General features: G+C 42.1%; 1 protein-coding gene and 1 long non-coding RNA gene across 6 annotated transcripts; one reads left to right on the top strand and one right to left on the bottom strand.

Annotated features, from left to right (window-relative positions):
- The first annotated feature begins 6 nt into the window (after positions 1-6).
- Positions 7-9,624, top strand: COQ3 (coenzyme Q3, methyltransferase). Of its 5 annotated transcripts, none has more exons than XM_042017394.1 (7): positions 7-202; positions 858-981; positions 1,350-1,502; positions 1,664-1,763; positions 3,359-3,601; positions 4,822-4,981; positions 6,376-7,443. In XM_042017394.1, the coding sequence occupies exons 2-7, from the start codon at positions 968-970 to the stop codon at positions 6,591-6,593; spliced, it is 888 nt and encodes a 295-aa protein (XP_041873328.1). In that variant the 5' UTR covers positions 7-202; positions 858-967; the 3' UTR covers positions 6,594-7,443. The 5 variants fall into 5 exon arrangements, with proteins under 5 accessions (XP_041873328.1, XP_041873329.1, XP_041873326.1 ...); XM_042017395.1 differs by having other exon boundaries at positions 8-88; XM_042017391.1 differs by having other exon boundaries at positions 19-518.
- Positions 4,931-13,443, bottom strand: LOC121659379. Its single transcript, XR_006014303.1, has 3 exons — positions 12,690-13,443; positions 9,671-9,859; positions 4,931-5,019 (listed from the first exon to the last, which is right to left on the bottom strand). It is a non-coding gene; the product is annotated as an uncharacterized LOC121659379 (long non-coding RNA).
- Positions 13,444-17,377: the final 3,934 nt, after the last annotated feature.

Below are 17,377 nucleotides of genomic sequence, written 5' to 3'. Positions count from 1 at the left end.
GGGCGGGCGCGGGAGGGCCCCGGCGCGGGCGGCGGCAGGGGCGGCGTAACGGGGCTTCGCTTCGCCGGTTCCCTCACAGCCGGGCCCGGTAAACCTCCCGCCGGCGGCGGCCCCGGGCAGCCGTGTGTCTGGCAGCTCCTGGCCGCGTCCCACGGCAGCCCCGGCCTACTCAGCGCCAGCCCAGCGCCGGCCCGTTGGGAAGGTGGTGTTCCTCTGCCGCCTCCTTTGTAGTCCAGAGGTGTCTAGAGAGCTCCATCGCTCACTGCGGCCTAAAGTCATCTTCAGGGAATGGTTTACTCTGAGTACAGTGAGGCATGGCTGGGATTCGGGGGCTGTTGGTAACCAGGCAGCAGCTGGATGTGAGCGAGTGTTCGCTGTGCTAGGGAGAGCCCTGCGTCGGCTAAGCAGGAGTGGAGAACAATTGCAGGATAGTGTCCCTGCCCTGTCTGTGCACTGTCCGTGAGGGTTTTTTGCTTAGGTTTCCTTACCAGTTCGTACAATGCAAAATGAGTGTGCAGGTGTGTATTTCTCATTACAACACATAATAAACCCGGTGTTGCTACAGCTTACGGTCAGAGTAAACATTTTGGGGGAATTAACGGAAACAGTTGCATAAAAAGTTCCTTTCCATTCAGTCAGTGAAAAATGGCATTGTACATAATTTGGGGAGTACAGGGGTGGTGAACTAGCACACATTTTTTATTTAATTCCCAACTCCCTAAGTACAATAGTGAGCAAATTTGCAAAGATTTGCATGGTTAGTGTTCTGCTGGAGAAGCACTCTTGCAACTACGTGGTTTGCCTCTGAGTTCTTGTAAAGCTGATGTTTTCCATTCGGTTGTCTTTTATTTATGCAGATGACCATGCTGATCTGTCTTTGCAGACAGGTCTGAGAGGTATCCTTCAGGATTACAACAGGAAAATACAACTGAAATCCAGTAGTACCTTGCCTGTCTCTCTGACTGGAATGAAAAGCAACATGTAAGTATTGTATCTAAAATAACCCTGCGTGATAACGACTATCCTTTTCTGTAACAATTTTATTTGACTTCACAACAGTGTCACATGGAGCTGTTTTTATATCTCACGCGTTTGAATGTTTGATGTGGCCTATTCTCATTTTGCTAATTACCAACTTAAAAATTACAGGCATGCAGCCATCTGTTTGGGAAGATACGTTACCCACCCAGTGTAGTATCTGTATGCTACTAAACAAGTGTAACTCCAGTCTCTAAAGAAACAAGAGTTTTGCCTTTTTGCATTTTCCAATGCAGTATTTGTTTTTCCCATATTTCAGCTGACATGAAATATTAGTATTGGTTTAATGACATTCAGCTTTCATTATTTAGGCTCATTGTGAAGAGACCTTTCAGCACTTCACACTCATCAGTGGATTCAAAGGAAATGAAAAAATTCCAGCTCCTTGCGCATAAGTGGTGGGATGAAGAAGGAGAATATGCAGCCCTTCATTCTATGAATGATATTAGAGTGCCATTTATTAGGTATAGTTTTGAAGACATACTTTTTTTTATATGTACTATTTCTGCATAACCTCAGAAAATATTGTAAAAGAAAACCAATTACCATTACTTAAGATAACTACATATTGCATCTACTAAAGCACCTTGTGGGTTTGACCTTAATCACATCCCTTTTCTTTCAGAGATACTCTGTTGAGCATGAGTAGTAATTATCATCCAGGAAATCCACTTTCTGGAATCAAGATTCTTGATGTGGGCTGTGGTGGAGGACTGCTGAGTGAGGTAAGAAACAATGTGCTCTGCATTTTCTTGTTAAAAAGCATGCAAGGTATTTGAATTGTTGTACTAATGACACTGCTTAATTTCTAATCCTCCAAGGAGGACCTTTTCTCTTCTATGATATATTAGTTACTGAGTAGAGTGCAGTGCACTCTTACAAAGCCCACAGAGTATTTGGTTAGCATAGTGGTGGTGGTTTACAGAGAATGAGGGAATTGGTAATGAGAAATTCTAAAATTCTGAGGTTCATCAGGAAAATAAGATTTCAAGCACTGTAAAGAAAAGGAGAGGGAAGAATGATGAAAAAGTCCTTGAGTTTTCCTTTTTTATTTTTCTTTTTTTACTTTATGAGTCTGGGCAAGAATACTTGGAATCGTGACGTCCTCATTACCAAAGAAGTAATTTCTGTTATAAACTTGTTCTTACACATTCATTTCTCTGAATTGCTTATCTTCAGTTTTTTATATGGGGGTGGGGATTTTCACCTTTGATTTGATCTCATGGGAAATGCATGGAATAACGTCAAGAAGCACCCAAGACATACATCTTCTGTAGAAATCCCTGTGCTACAAGTCATTAGAAATCCCTGACAGTAGAAATCCCTGTGCTACAAGGGCTTCCAGAGAAGTCTGCACAAACTTGGGATTGAGAAGTTACTGTTCATGGTGGAACACTGTGCACACAGGCCCTGAACAGTGCTGTGTCCCATCAATAGACTAGGGATGGTTTGTGAATTTAGGGTTACAGATCTGGCTGACTTAATCTGGGAACTTCATCAGCATCGGAAGTGAGGTGTTACAAAGGGACCTGCATCTCTCCCATGTTTTCTTTCTTTTTTTTTTTCCTCTCTTTTGAGCAAAATCTTGTAGTCTTGTGAGAGGGGTCTCTCCAACAATGCTGGCAAAACTGGTGTGCTGCATCACCTTCCCAGGCTGAACAACCGGTGAATTTCAGGTTGGAATATCATACATGTGGTCATGTTCTGCAGCCTGTTTCAGTTTCAAAAGACGTGATGACTAAGGTGTTAACCTTGGAGTAAGAAGACACTGGAGAAACCGGAGTGACAGCCAAGGCTGATGCTATCCTAGTAAACATCAGTGTTTAGTTCTCAGCAGTGAGAAAGTCCCAGAGATAATCATATATTGAATTACCATTAAAAAGACATGAGGATTTACCATTACAGGTGGATGTTGAAGAAAGTAATGACAGTAATTAAATACGGCATTGTTTTCCCCCCTTTAATTACTGTGTTGATTTTCCCCCTTTGTTTTTCCTCTATCAGAGAGTAGTAGTGGAAGAAATCTTTATTTGGTGTAAGAAAATGGATTCAGAACAAATTATTCTAAAAGACAATTTAGATGTGTGTATAGTCCAGTATATAATTTTCTAAGAAAATTAACACCACCTCTCCAAATCTAAGGCTGTTTTTGCTTTAATAAACATTTAACATAAAACTGCTGGATCACTTCTCATCATTTACTGTTGTTTGTCATATTCTCTGATGGATGCTCTCTTCGTCTTGTATGTACATTGCAGTTTCAGAAACCTTTAAGTAAATTGTTTTCATGCAGAGAATAAATTACACTCCTTTTTATTAGCCTTTAGGTAGACTGGGAGCTTCAGTTACTGGAATTGATCCTGTGGAGGACAACATTAGCACAGCAGATCGGCACAAGTCATTTGATCCGGTCCTGGCCAAGAGAATACAGTACAAGTCCAGTTCACTGGAGGAGATTGTGGAAGAGTCTATGGAAACCTTTGATGTAATTGTAGCTTCTGAAGTAGTGGAGCATGTGGCTGACCTTGAAATGTTTATCAAGTGTTGCTCTCAGGTGTTAAAGGTAAGAGAGTTTTTGCTTTCATTATTGGGAATATTTATTCTCTTTTATTATTGTGGCTTTTTAAAAGGAGTGTGAAAACACATTTGCACACATTTCTCCACTAAGTCAGAAGCACGTTCTAGAAGTGCCTTCCATTCTTCCCCATGATGCAAATACATCTTCCCAACTTCATTAACTAAAGTTACGGGAAATTTATTTCCCCAACTCAGCCTCAGAAAAGTGTTAGGGCATTGCCTAGCATTGCAGGGTTGCATTGCATCAGGACCTTAAGAAATCTGGTTGCATCTGGTTTCACTCAGGTGAGAGAAAATGTGGCAGTACTGCTGTTGATGGACAGCTGTGGCTCAGACCCCATGGGAACTCTGTAATGATGTTTCTGACACAAGATTTTATTCCAGTGCTAGCATCACATCAGATAAGGTCCTGGCTTGCTTTTAAAGGTGTCTAGTTAGGCTTTGGAAATAATCAGCTGGTTATTCATTCTGATATTAGTTCATTTGCAGAGAAGGATGGTAGGCTCAGCACACAAGTGGTAGCTTTTCTTTAATCTTTTTATCTTTCTGGTCATCAGAAGAAATATAAATTATTTCAATGGAATGCACTACTAATTTTTAGCCTGCTGGGGACAAAAAAATTATCCCTTATTTCTAACGAACAGTCCTTTAAGGACTAATTAGAATTTGTTTCTGGCTTTATTTCTTTGCCCATGTAATTATTAAAACAAGCATGGCATGGCATTCAGCAGTCTCAAAAATTAAGGAAGCATTTCACATTTTACTTTGGTTTCAATTAAAAAAGCGGTTTGTGGTTTTGTTTTGATTTTTTGCTTCATTGGGTTTTTGTTGTTTTTGTATTTTTTTTTTTTAACAATGGATTTGAATATGCTTTAATACCTTTTATTTTTCCATTTCCTGGGCAGGAAATATCATAAGTGACTTTTCTAGGTGTTCTTTGGGCTAGGGAATAGTTTTTAGGCCACCCAAGACTTGCTTGTGTTGATTCTTTGAAGATTCCTGAGTCATACTGTTAGAACATTATATTCTTTCTTGTATTAAAATGTTAGATACATAAATATCTATCCTGGGATGAAGTGACTTCTTACTCTTGCATTGTGTAGACATTGATGTAGACAAATTATCTGTCTCAATGTGATTAAATTTACAAATTTTAAAAAATACTAAAAATACTATTCTAATTGAACATTTTAATCTTTTAATTAGCCAGAAGGTTCTTTATTCATTACGACAATCAATAAAACACAATTGTCCTACGTCCTGGGAATTGTGGTTGCAGAAAAAATAATGGGGATTGTACCAGAAGGAACACATGAGTGGGAGAAGTTTGTTTCCCCTGAAGAGCTGGAGCGCCTCCTGGAATCAAGTAAGTTTCAGGCCAGATGGTGGGAATGCAGAGATATCCTGTGCAAAGGGCAAAGGGTTAAGTTAGGTGAGGTGAGTGCTAGCAACAATACACAGCTTTTCCTGCTTAACAGTCGTATACTAAGAGTATCATTCCTGGTTTAAAGACACTGCTGCTTACTGGAATTTGCACAAAATAAATTAAGTGGAATCCTAAGAATGCAGTGATTACTTGAACAAAATCACTGTTGCAGCTGCCCTCTGTTTAATAGCCTAAATTAAAAGTTCCAACATTTTCCATTGTGTTCTGGTGGCAGAATGTATGCTCTGAAGTGGTTCATATGCTCTAGGTCAGGTTTGAGGAAATAACTGTGTTGGCACTCTGGGGCTGCACTGCTGCCACTGCATTGTTTGTCGCCTTTCCTTTGGGAGGAGGCGTTTTTATTTTTGGTTTGCTGCTCCATGTTCTCTATTCATGTTATGTTACTAAAAGATTTCTTTCAAAATGTGAAGATGAAACCTACCACAAATTCATTAGTCACTTCTTGAGAAACTCTGTGATACTGATTTTAATTATTTCTAATTAAGTTACCCTCATCTGATTGCTTTTAAAATAGACAAGGCACTGAGCTGGGAAGACTTCTGCCCATTGCCCTGCTTTGCTGCAGATGTTCTAAAACCCTCTCACCAAATATTTCACTTTGCTCTAGTTCACTGCAAAGAAGCTGAAGTATGAGTGGAGCTATTCTCTTGGCAAGGTCTTTTCCTGGCATTTTACAGTGATGCCATAAGGAATATGACTAATACTGGTGGTTCTTTCAGTTCTTCCTTTGAAAGGAGAAGCAGGTGCAGTGGAGCGATTTGTTTTGATAGGGTGTTTGTTTTCTGCCTTCCATCCTGTATCCTGCTGGGACACAGGAGATCCATGCAGTGAACTGAGTGCTGCTCAGCCGGGAGTGATAAATAACTATTTGCACTGAGTCCTTGATGGCATTCATGTGCCTTTTTCTTACATTTTTCCATTCCTAAAGGGAATCTGCAGAATCCTTGAAAAGATGTGCTCAGATTTTGATTTTGGAGTATGTGATGTCAATCTGAAGCATGTCTCCACCTACAGAAAACGTTACCAGTCACCCAGATGAGGAGGTGTGAGGCTGGGGTTTCCAATACAGCCCTGTAGCTGCTGGTGGTGCCTAGCCTGGCACAGAGCTGTTGCAGCCGCTGCCAGGAGCAGGACCTGCTGTCACCAGCGATGCCAGTGTCACTGCATGTGGGGGTGTCTGACAAAGGCCAGCTTCCTCCCCAGCCTGGAGGAAGAAGTGTGTTTCAGACTTGCTGTTCTAAAGAGCTTCATGTTGCAGTGACTTACAATATTTAAGAACATCTGTTGGTTTATATGACTTCTTTCTTTCCTAGATGGCTTTTCAGTCAGGACCGTGAATGGGATGTTGTATAATCCGCTCTCGGGCTCCTGGGGCTGGATGGAGAGCACGAGCCTGAACTATGCACTGCACGCAGTGAAGTCTGGGGCTCGGGCACGGTCACACGCGACAGACGCCCCGCCAGAGACAGACATTCAACAGTGCTCAGCCACAGCTGGCACAGCTGGCACTGTCCCAGATGGCACTGTCTGACATGTGTGGTGATGGACTGTCACTAGAACAGAAAATGAGCTTTTACTCAGATGGACACAATAAAACCTTCACTCACAACAAGCTTCCTGTTTGCATCAATAATACTTGCGCTATTTTTGGCCAAATATCTAGGGCAGTCACAAAGAAAACAAGTGCCTACTATCTCAGGAGTATGTTAAGATTGAAATGAGCAAAGCTTTTAAAGAATAAGTATTTTAATGAGAAAGTAGTTTCAAATTGTTGGAAAGGGAAATGCAGATTATTCTGTTGGTAGCTTGGAGGAAGCTCTATTATGCGGTGCCATTTTCAGTCCTGCTGGGACTCAGATCTCCATTGAATAATGGCGTAGAATGAGTTAAAAACCACAGTGCTGTACAATAAATAAAATGCCTTAAGTATTCCAGATACTCAAGTCTGTTAAGATATATGAAACACTTAAGAGCTACGAGCACTTATTTCTGTAATACACCTTTCTCCCTGAGGAGGGGCAACAAAATAGCAAACCTTTACTGTTGAGTCCTGCTGTTTCTGCAGTTGACATGAGGTAATTGTGCAGTGGAAGAAGAGTCTCTGAGACCAGAGTGCCTCAGCTGTCAAAGCCCCTTCACCCTAAAGATACGTGTATCTGTGCCTATTATTTTAACTTTCCTCCTCTGCCCAAATAGAGAGAAGCTGCAGGTAAAATTTTACTAAGCAACCAGACCGTTATGCTAGAAAAATGACATATTAGCAGTCTGTCCTAGAACTGAAGTGCCATACCTATTTAGTCTTAATGCTCTAGAGCCTGGGTAAGGAAAAGTCATTTACAATGAAACAGAACTTTCTAAATAAAGTGTCATTGGTGTGTCTATGACTGCATCTATTTCCATCTTTCTCCTTTATCTTTCAGCTTGTATACAGCTGGAAAGGTGTCTTGTTTTTGGTTGCAGGGATGAAAATGAAACTTTTTTTCTTTTCTTCCCCCCCTTATTTTTCTCCCTGTTTAGGTTGCTCGTGCATTTCTCCTACTGTAGAGGTGTGGTGGGCTAAATTAGCTTTTTACACATTTGCATTCTGGTTTTACACATTTGCATGCTGTATCTGCATGTTGCCTTCAGATCCAAGTTTCATGATGGACCTGATGATGCCCAGAAGAATACAGCTGATTTATAATGGAAATAATAGTAATTCATAGCTGTTAAAGATCAAGAAGTAGTATCTGGTGTGACTGCTTCCATCACAATAAGCTCTGCTTCATAATATTTCTTTGGGCTATAGCTTGGATTCAAGAAGAAGATTCATCATCGTGTTAGGAGTTCAGTGATGGAGAAGCCACTATACCAGTACGTAAATTGTTCTGAAGGTTCATCAGTTGAAGTGGTTTAACCTTGGAACCTCACCAGTGATGTCTTAACATACTCATTTGTATGCTTAAGTACCTCTGTCAGCTGCAGTTTTGAGTTGTCACCCCTTAATTTTCTCTTAGAATGGTGGTCTTGAGATTATCTCTACAGGTATTACTGCTACATGTGAGTTTCTGAGTTCACTGAAGTTGTGTGGTAAACACTGTTTCTGGAGCACGACAGTGGAAATGGCTGCAACATATCACTAATGCATTAGGAGACATTCCCTGTCTGCCTGACTTTGTTCTGCAAGGGAATCTCTGCTCCATTGGTCATGCATACCATGCATGTGTGGTGCGCAGTGTTTAGGAGAGGAGTGACGCTGGCAGAAAAAGTGGAGTCAAAGGAGCCAACCTTTGCTAAGCTGGTTGGTAGCTAGGTGGTCTTTGCTCCTAACAGTGTGTTCAGGCATGTTAAACCATATGGCTCCAGTGAGTTCCCCTAACCACATTACCAATGTCAATCAAAGTTACTACAACTGTATGACTCGTTTCAAATTTTGCCAGCAGCTCTGAAAAGCACTGAGACCTGGACAGATTCCTCAGGTAGCCCACTAGAAACATCCCCCAAGAGGTGGTCTCCCCTCCACTGATTAGTTTTGAGTCTTGTCAAGTGAAATAAAAATAATGTTATAAAACTGGAATAGAAAGAGCTGATTTTTGTTTTCTTTAAGAGCCCTTAGTCCAGCTGTTTATGCGACTGACTAGCTGTTATCCTGGCTTTCTCATCCTTTACATTTTTCCTCATTTACTTCATAGAATCACAGAATATTCTGAGCTGAAAGGGACACACAAGGATCTAATCCAATTCTTAAGTCAATTACTTGTTACTTCCTTGTAGTTTTTCATTAAACTGTGAACCACCTAGGGAAGGGGTGTTTTGTTTTGGGGTTTTTTTCACTGTTATTTCTATTGCACATAGCACAAAAAGCCTTTGATGCTGCCTGGGTTCTCTGTCCAGGCTCACAAGAGGGGTTCTGTACCTAATGAACAATGGCTGGCATTTAAATGACAAGCATGTGGACCTGGTTATCCAGAAAAAACCCAAAAAAACAAAACCTCTGGTTTTGACAAAAACCTTACCACAAGCACCTACTCTTCTGCTCCTACATGTGTATTGGAGCCCTGTCAATCCAGGAGAGTTTTGTGAGCAGTGTGGACAAAGGAGTGGGGACTGCTTGAACAGGTCCTTGTACCTATAGTATATTGGCAGATGTTCTGATATGCTCCATCCCCAGTCCTTACCCCTCAGTTTTCTTCTCCTGCCTAGTATCCTAACTGTTCTGGCTGTATTTTACCCCTCAGCTTAAAACAACCTTGTTTGAAGCTAGAAATGCTAGAAAGGGTAGAAAGAATTTTAGTGAGATAACAAACAGTACAAAAATATCCTACACCTTGTGAACTGGTTTTATTTTTTCATATCCCTACCTTTTTCATACACGTGCAACTGGCACAGTGTAATCAAATTCAGTACTATGCAGTGAATATGTACTATGCACTTGTGCTCCAGAAACTTATCTTAAAATCTGTACATAGAAAATCAATGAAGTTTTCACACTTTGCTTAGCCCAGCTGCTGCAGAAATTTCATAGATGCTATTGAAATGGAAAGAATTTAAATCAAATAAATTCGCACATCTTTTGTCTTTCATTTTGCAACTTGTTCATGTTTATGGAGCCATAGCTTCAATACTTACAGGCACAGTGGTGGTAGGAGGTGAAAAAAAGCAATGTTATAGCAGCAGCCATGCTCCCAGGACTAGGAGTGAGACAAGAGGTGATTCTTGCCTTGAGATAGGGAAAAAACTGTGTTTGGGGTCTTTTTCAGCCTCTGTGTTTTCTTTTAGTTGCATACCCTTGACTCTCCTGTTACCAGCCATTTATTTCTGCAAAAAACCAAATCAGAGTAAGGAGCTGATCCTGCAAAAAAAAAAAAAAAAAAAAAAAATCCAGCAGAGAAAACAATGGTGTTCTGGGTGGTCTCAGCTACTCAGCTGTGGTTTGGCTTGTTGTGTTGTTTCATCTCTCCCACATTGCTCCACATGGTCCCAGTTCCAGCTCTTTGCTGAGATTGATTCTTGTCCGAGGCGTAAATATATTTTTTGCTTTCTTTCCTTTCCTTATAATGTTTCCATGGGATGCTGCTGGTGGTTGCGCTGTTCAGGGAGCTGAATTTTCCCACTGTGGAGGACTAGTGCCATTTGGGAGGTGAGCACTGGGAGTAAATGGACAGGGAGAAGGTGGGACACAACAGCTCCTTGAGGGGCAGTAAGCTTTTAGGTTGGCTCAGCCTGTCTTGTAGAACAGCACATTCAGATAATAATTGAAACATTTATTGTGCTCAATCCCAGCTGGAGTAGTATGAGAGCCTCAGAGGAGATCTGCATTTAATCTCCTTTTAAAATAACAATACAACTTGAAGTTTCCATGGCTCCCATTATGCTATCTTATTGCCCATTTTTCCTTTGTGGTCCAGTGACATTTTATAGCCATTTTTGCAGGACTTGACAGTTTCTTTCATTACATTTCCACTAAAACCCTGTGTCAGGTTCCTCAGGAATGGAAAAAAAGAAAGGAGTGGGAAAGGAAATGTGCAGTGGCTGTGAGTTGAGATAAGAATTATGAATATCTTCTTGGAAGTTTTTCTGAAAAGGGCTTCTGAAGTTTTTCACTGTGTTGAAATCTCAGCTTTAATTTAAAAAAGAGCAACAAACAAACTTATTTTTCATGCACTTTTAATAAAGGCTTGAAAGGAATAATCCCATGCAGTCTAGAAGTTCAGAAGACTCAGTGTCTGTAATGAGCCAGCCTGATGAAGCAGACTGGAGGAGAAAAAGTGAGACAGAACATGAATTATTATGTGAGTGCTGATACTGTATTTGCAGGGGTTTGAGAGGTGCCCAGGAGTACCTGGAATGGGGGAGAGGATTGAACAGCCAGAAATAGGAGTATGAGTGATGCCTGGAAGATAAGTATGATTCTGATGGAGAGAAGAAATGTGAAGCAGAGGTATAGAGGGCAGTCTGGTTCTAGTGTGCCTTTGAAGAGGAACTACTGATGGTTGGGAGAGTGGCTCTGTGTCAGACCGAAGCATAACAGTTCAGGTGTTCACAGTCTCCCACTTGCTTTTGCACGTTAACCTCCAGTGCCTCATTCCAAATGCCTACACCCTTGCTGAGGTCCGTGACTTACTAATCATGAGCTGCGGACAGATCTCTCATTCATGGTGTTCTCCAGGTTACAGGACAAAATTCTAATCACTTAAAGTTTGTGCTGACAGTAACCTTATTTTTAAGGTTCCACTGAAGCAATATAAAATGTCATGTTATAATCTAGCTAGAATGGCTGGGATTTCACTTAGACTGTAAAATCACCTGACCTGTCTTGACTTACACAAGCATTAATTGCACAGCCACCTCTCAGTGCATTAGGAATTCAGGATATATAATTTGATCTCCATTTTATTGTGCTTGTATTCCCCCATGGAGTCACTCCAGCGGTATGATCAATATTCACTTGTTCTAAAAAGACATAATACTTTTTTCTTCTTAAAAGGATTGTGAAAATCATTAGTGTTCCATTAATAAATCTGAAACTCTCATGAGGTATGTTAAAGAAACCCTAAACAAACAAAACCAAAAAACAATCCCAAAATAATTCAGAGATTGAATTGCTAACATTGCCTTGTATGGTAGTTGTATTATAAACCTTTACAATAGTAGAACATAGAGAAAATGATAGGGTGTTTATTTTCCCGAGTTAGAATATGCACATACAATCTGCAGACATATAAAACAAAACGTACAATAAAGGATGCCTCAGAAGGATGTATCCAACTCAAATGTAAATTAGTAGATTTACCTTGAATGCCCTCTGATGAAGCATAGCCCCAGGACTGAAACATGGGGTTTAATTTCCAGCTTTGCCTTTCAGCTGTTGCAGAAGTGTCAGCTCAGTGCCTAGCCTCCCTTGATCCACCCTAAGTTATGCTTTACAAAACTGAGAGGAACTGGCTACCCCTGGGGGAATCCCTTCGGGGTGCTCCCTGCCTTTGTCCCCAGCTGTAACTGAGGAGGTCCTGACCTGGATGAGCATGTCCACAGCCACCGAGTGCCTGCCACTGCTGCAGGAACACTGAGCACTGAGTCTCTCCCACACTCGGGGATGTTAAAAACCAGTAAAGCCCTATGTTGTTCTTTCTAAACAAAGCACTACCGGCTTTCCTTTCAATGTCAAAGAGAGGTACGTGTTCATTACCCTCCTCCTCAGCCCTCCCAGTCCTAACAACGAGACCATCTAACTTCTCAAAAGCACAAAGCTTTGGAATACTGAGGTGGTTCTCTGATCATGGACTTGTCCAGAGGCCTCTGTTCTGCAGCCAGGAAAAATGACCCCTTGAATTTAGAATCACCAGAACAGCATTTCTCAGTACACCATAGTAAGAAAAGTCCTGCCAAAGCTGCCAACAAAAGGTGTTCACTAAGAAGAAATGTGTGTGTGTGGGATGGGATTTGGTTCACACTGCTATGGCTGAAGACAAAGTACTCTGGAGAAACCTTGGTTTTGCCTTCTCGAGAGGAAGTGTGAGGCCCCAGATGAAGACACCAAAGTTTCTGAAGGTGGTGTCAGATGAGATGATGTCCCTTGAAAGGATAACAAAGGGAGGAAGCTACACAGGCTGAAAAACTTCATGGCAGGCAATGAAAGAAACTTTACCTGGCCTGTCTAGGTAGGACAGCATTCCTGTGTGGGTTGTGCAGCATCTCTCCCTTATTGAATCTTACCTGTGGATAAGAAAAAAACTTCTGTCTACAGGATTACTTAACAAGCATTTTTTTCCAGAACCAAATTAATAATGAACCAAAATCCTATCTTCTACAGTGCTCAACAGTTCACCTTCTTGGAGGATGCAGATTGCAGGCCATTGGCTCTGTCGCTGTCTCTCCCATCCATCTTTATTTCCAGAGCTCTTGGGAGATGAAAACACAGCCTTGGCCTCAGGAATATGGCCTCTGGAAGAGTCTCTCCTCCTCTCTGATCCTGTCCCTTCTCATTCTCCTCCCACTGCCTTCAGCTGAGAGTTTATTTGCAGACAAATGTGTCATGCTGGAATGATCTCCTCTTCCCATTTTGTGGCCCTATTGCTCTGGGTTGGCAGAGTTTGTTTTCCCTAATGTACTTTGTTCTGTTTTGCAGTGTCTGCAGCAGCCAGTGCCTTTACCTCTATTACCACCTTAGGCTAGTTGCAAGCAAATCTAAGGCAGATGAATTAAAACAACTCATTTTCCCACAAAAAACCAACACTTCTTACTTAGCAGGGTAAAACCTGAAGACCATACAGATCTCTTGAAAAGAGTAAATATGGTAAGGAAAGGAAATCTGTGTAAGGAAATCTGCAAAAGCTTCATACATCTCTATTATTAGTTAAATATGAACTGAGATTCCAACCAGGTCACAGCAGTATGTACTGCAAATCTTACTTCTTCTGAGGATGCTGTAAATCAGAGAGCACTTATAAATGGGCAAAGACTGGGAACTACTGCACCAGGCTATGGCAAGCAATCTCTAGCAGGTTCCCACCACTATTCTGCTATTGAGAAAGTTTTATATGAGAGATCTGACTATAAATCATGTAACTGCCCCCATGACATTGTGAGGGTTGTCAGTTGTCCAAAAAGCTTGTCAAAGAGAGTAATAAAATTAAAAACAACTAAAGAATTGTGAGACTGTAGGTCTGTAGCTGTCAGCTATACTCAGCTACCAGCCTGAGTACTTCCACCTGCAGAAAGCAGGAGGTTTCATGTAAAGCCTTGGGGTTTTTTTCCCGTGAAAGCGAGGAACTTGAGTTACATCATTCAGAGCAGTCTCAGGGTATGTGTTGCCTTAGAAAGTGGCTTTGTTTACTAGCAAGTGCAAAGCAAACTCTGGAGAACTGCTGGAATTGCACTTAATGTGTACTTACATACACACACTTCCATATAGCACAGAAGTAGTTTAGATTCTGGATGTTCTGCATTTGTACCTTTGTAGGTCATTAACTAAGTAAGTTATCATTAGCTCCTTTTCTAAATCCAAACTGAATTACTGTTTTGCATCTATACCATGGCTATTTTTATCTGAATAATTAAAAAGATGTGTTTATGAAACTCAAGCTGCCCTGAGAGATCATTAATATTACAACAAAACCGATCCTGGCAGCAGTCAGCAATTGTTGCAGAAGGATCCTGGAAGCTTGCTGGTGATGAAAAAGCCTTTTTTCACCCTCTCCTAAACTAAGCCCTCACCACAAAATCCATTAAATTATGTCATCTGCAGTGAAGGGCTCAGTAAGTTTGGGTACTTCAAAGAGAAGGAAAGCATTTCCGTACCACTGGATGAACCCCGGCAATACAAAAGTCAGAGCCCTGCCTGGGCTGGGGACAGCCAGTCCCTGTTCAAGGGCACAGCAAGGTGCTTTCGCCTCAGGCAGAACAACCTGTAAAACCAACCTATACTGATTCATGGAGCTGTTCAAAGCTCCATGCTGCACAACCTTGGAGCACTTGGAAGAGAGAGAGGCAGCGAGTAGGAGCCATGGATGATACCAGTGCGGGAAGTGAGTGGAAAATGGGTGGCCCTGTTTCTTGAAGCCCCAGCGGAGATCTGGCAAGTGAATCTGCTGTTCAAACCCAGCTGGCAGCAGCACATGAAAGTTAAACCTGTGGTAAGCATGAGCTCAGAGCATGAGCTCTGATTTTTAAAAAGCTTACTTAGTTGTTGGCTAAAACACAGATGGGACAGCTTGTGCACTGGCACTCTGTAGAGTCCCATCACAACCACTGGGTTCAGACTGTGGTTTCCACACCTGATGCCACCTCTGTGGGCAGCCTGCCATGGTAACCTCAGGCTTTTTTAAAGATGTGCAATGAACTCAAGGACATTACAGGAAAAAAAAAGAGTAATGAAGATCAAGAGTCTTTATGCCAATGTGCAGAATCTAGCAACTTTGTAAGTGCCTTCCTGCCCCCAAATCAAACTGCAGACTTCGGAAGAAAAATCTGACTTGCTATATAACAAATTAAGCTTAGATTTATGCTAACTAGAAAAATCTACTTATTCTGTTACTGTGTCTTCCTTTAGACAGCTGCACTAGAACAGACTACAAATAGAAGTGTACTTCCATGTATTAGATCTTGTTTTGCTCTGTGTGATGTATCTGAGGGATGACTGTTCCAGTCTGTGCTGCACTCGGTGTGTGTTTGCAACCAGACAGGCTGTGAGTGTATCACCCTTAGCTCTCATTTTCCCCACTCAAAAAAGTGAATGGTGGTAATTTAGCAAACATGCAGAGATGGATTCCCACCCTCCCTGAGCAAGACAGCTGCCAGTGCAGTGGGCATCACTTGTGAGTCTCTTTGAGGAAAATTTGGGAATATCAGACCTTATCTCAGGAACCACCCAGACTGTGGCACCTGCAAAGCACAGGAGCAGAAAGTAATACTTGGGTTCCTGGGCACTGCTACCAGCTAATAATCCTGTCTAATACAAGTCATTGGCCACAGGCAGCAGTGCCTGAAGGAATGGACACTGCTTTCTTCCACAGCCAGGGAAAAGGCAGGCTAAGGACATTCTTTTTGCTGTCTTGCCTGCTGATAAACTTCACTAGCAGGCTGCCAGGCCAAATGGATTCAATACCTGCTGGCAGAAAACTTTGAAACCTGAAGGAAGAGAAGCTGTCAGAGCACCACTAGCGAGACAACCTAGTGTGGGACAGGTATGAGGGTACTTGTGTTTTAGTCATGTTCTTTATTTGCTGTTAAACTCTGGCAAACGAGGTGTGACATTGGGACCTGCAATGGTCAATTTTAAATGGCCAGATCTGGTCAGCACCATGCAGGTCACAACCAACCTCCAAAAATCCCGTTTATAAGCAGGACAGCAAAGCTGCTGGGGTGTCTATGCAGATCTGTATCTGAAATACCATGAGGCACATGTGCTCTGTTGCTGAGGCTTCCCACACAGTTTTAGGAGGCATCACTGTGTTTTGGACCCTCACAGCTTCTGGGCAACACCATATTCAGAACAGGATTAACACAGCATAAAGTCCTTTGCCAAAAGTAGGGTAGAAGTACCCTTATTGAGTAAATGTTAAATGCCTGACTGAAGTCCTGCTCTAACAATCCTGGGGCAACCAGGTACAAGCTAGACTACCAAAACACAGCATTGATTTTCAGACAGAAACTGCAGTAATGCATCCTGTTTTACTTAACTTTTCTGGGTCTGCACTGGGAGGTGAAAGATTTACTCCGGCCTTCCCTCTCTCCTCTCCCCCACAGGTCTTCCCCACTTGTGCTGGCCATTGATTAAAACACAGATTTTAGGATAGCTCATTTGTCTCTGAAAGTCAAGCAGTGCCAGCAGCTGGGATGTGGATGCCCAGGACCTCTCCCTGCCCTCACAGAAACTTAGATCCCATCTGTAACTGGATCCCTCTTATCAGTAACACAGCAAGCAATTCCCATGCAGGAACAAAAGCTGAGACCAGCTACCAGGCTGTGACAGTCCAGATTTATTAGGCCATCTGCCACTTGAAACAAATCTTCAGCCTGAGATTTCAGGTGCTGTAACAGAGAAAAAGCACTTTTCTTCTTTGTCTCTTCATTGCCCGGTTTTAAGAATTTAACAAAACTGTATGCTGCAAATGATCAGCTGTGGCATGAAAAGGCTGCTGCTTTCACTTTCCACTCTTCTTTCATTACCTGTGCATCACCTGTCATGTGGGATGGCTCAAAAGCTATGCAGAAGCTGTTCAGCCAGCACCTTGCTAAGGATGAGTGCAAAGAAGTGCAGCATGTTTTGGAGGGTACAAGATGTATTTGGAATGAGATTTACTGGGACCTCTCTGATCCCATTGACTCCTGAGAGCAGAATGTCAGCACAGTATCAAACATACTTGCATGGCAGCCTGTGGCTACTGAATATGTGTGAACAACAAGTTAAAAGTGAGCAATAAAACAAAATGCTGCAAGGAGCTACTGCAGGAAAGTGTCAGAGCACAACCAGCCTTCCCTGGTGAGTGCAGGCAGGAGGCAGTTCACAGAATCATAGAATGTCCTGAGTTGGAAGGAACCACAAGGGTCACAGAAGTCCAACTCCCGGCCCTGCACAGGACAATGTCAAGAATCACACCTGAGAACACAGACTCTGCAAGGCTTGGTGCTGTGACCACTTCCCTGGGGAGCCTGTTCCAGTGCTCAAACACCCTCTGGGTGGAGAACCTTTTTCTAATATCCAACCTAAACATCTCCTGACACAACTTCATATTGCTCTCACTGATGTTGCACAGCAAAATTAAACACAAAACTGGCCACCATTGGCACTTGGAGAAGTCACTATATGGATCTGAACATCATGAGTTTGCTCAG

The sequence above is a fragment of the Corvus kubaryi genome, unplaced genomic scaffold (assembly GCF_017639235.1).
Source record: "Corvus kubaryi isolate FWS band 111438036 unplaced genomic scaffold, C.kubaryi_AGA036_p1.0 split3-73, whole genome shotgun sequence".
Classification (NCBI taxonomy): Eukaryota; Metazoa; Chordata; class Aves; order Passeriformes; family Corvidae; genus Corvus; species Corvus kubaryi.
This window is presented reverse-complemented; position numbering and strand designations above follow the sequence as displayed.

Excerpts from the sequence above, each read along its gene's own strand:
- COQ3 (XM_042017390.1), top strand. The coding sequence starts at position 824 with ATGTTTTCCATTCGGTTGTCTTTTATTTATGCAGATGACCATGCTGAT. Across the intron at positions 1,764-3,358 it reads GTGGAGGACTGCTGAGTGAG|CCTTTAGGTAGACTGGGAGC; the intron begins GTAAGAAACAAT and ends CCTTTTTATTAG. Across the intron at positions 3,602-4,821 it reads GTTGCTCTCAGGTGTTAAAG|CCAGAAGGTTCTTTATTCAT; the intron begins GTAAGAGAGTTT and ends TCTTTTAATTAG.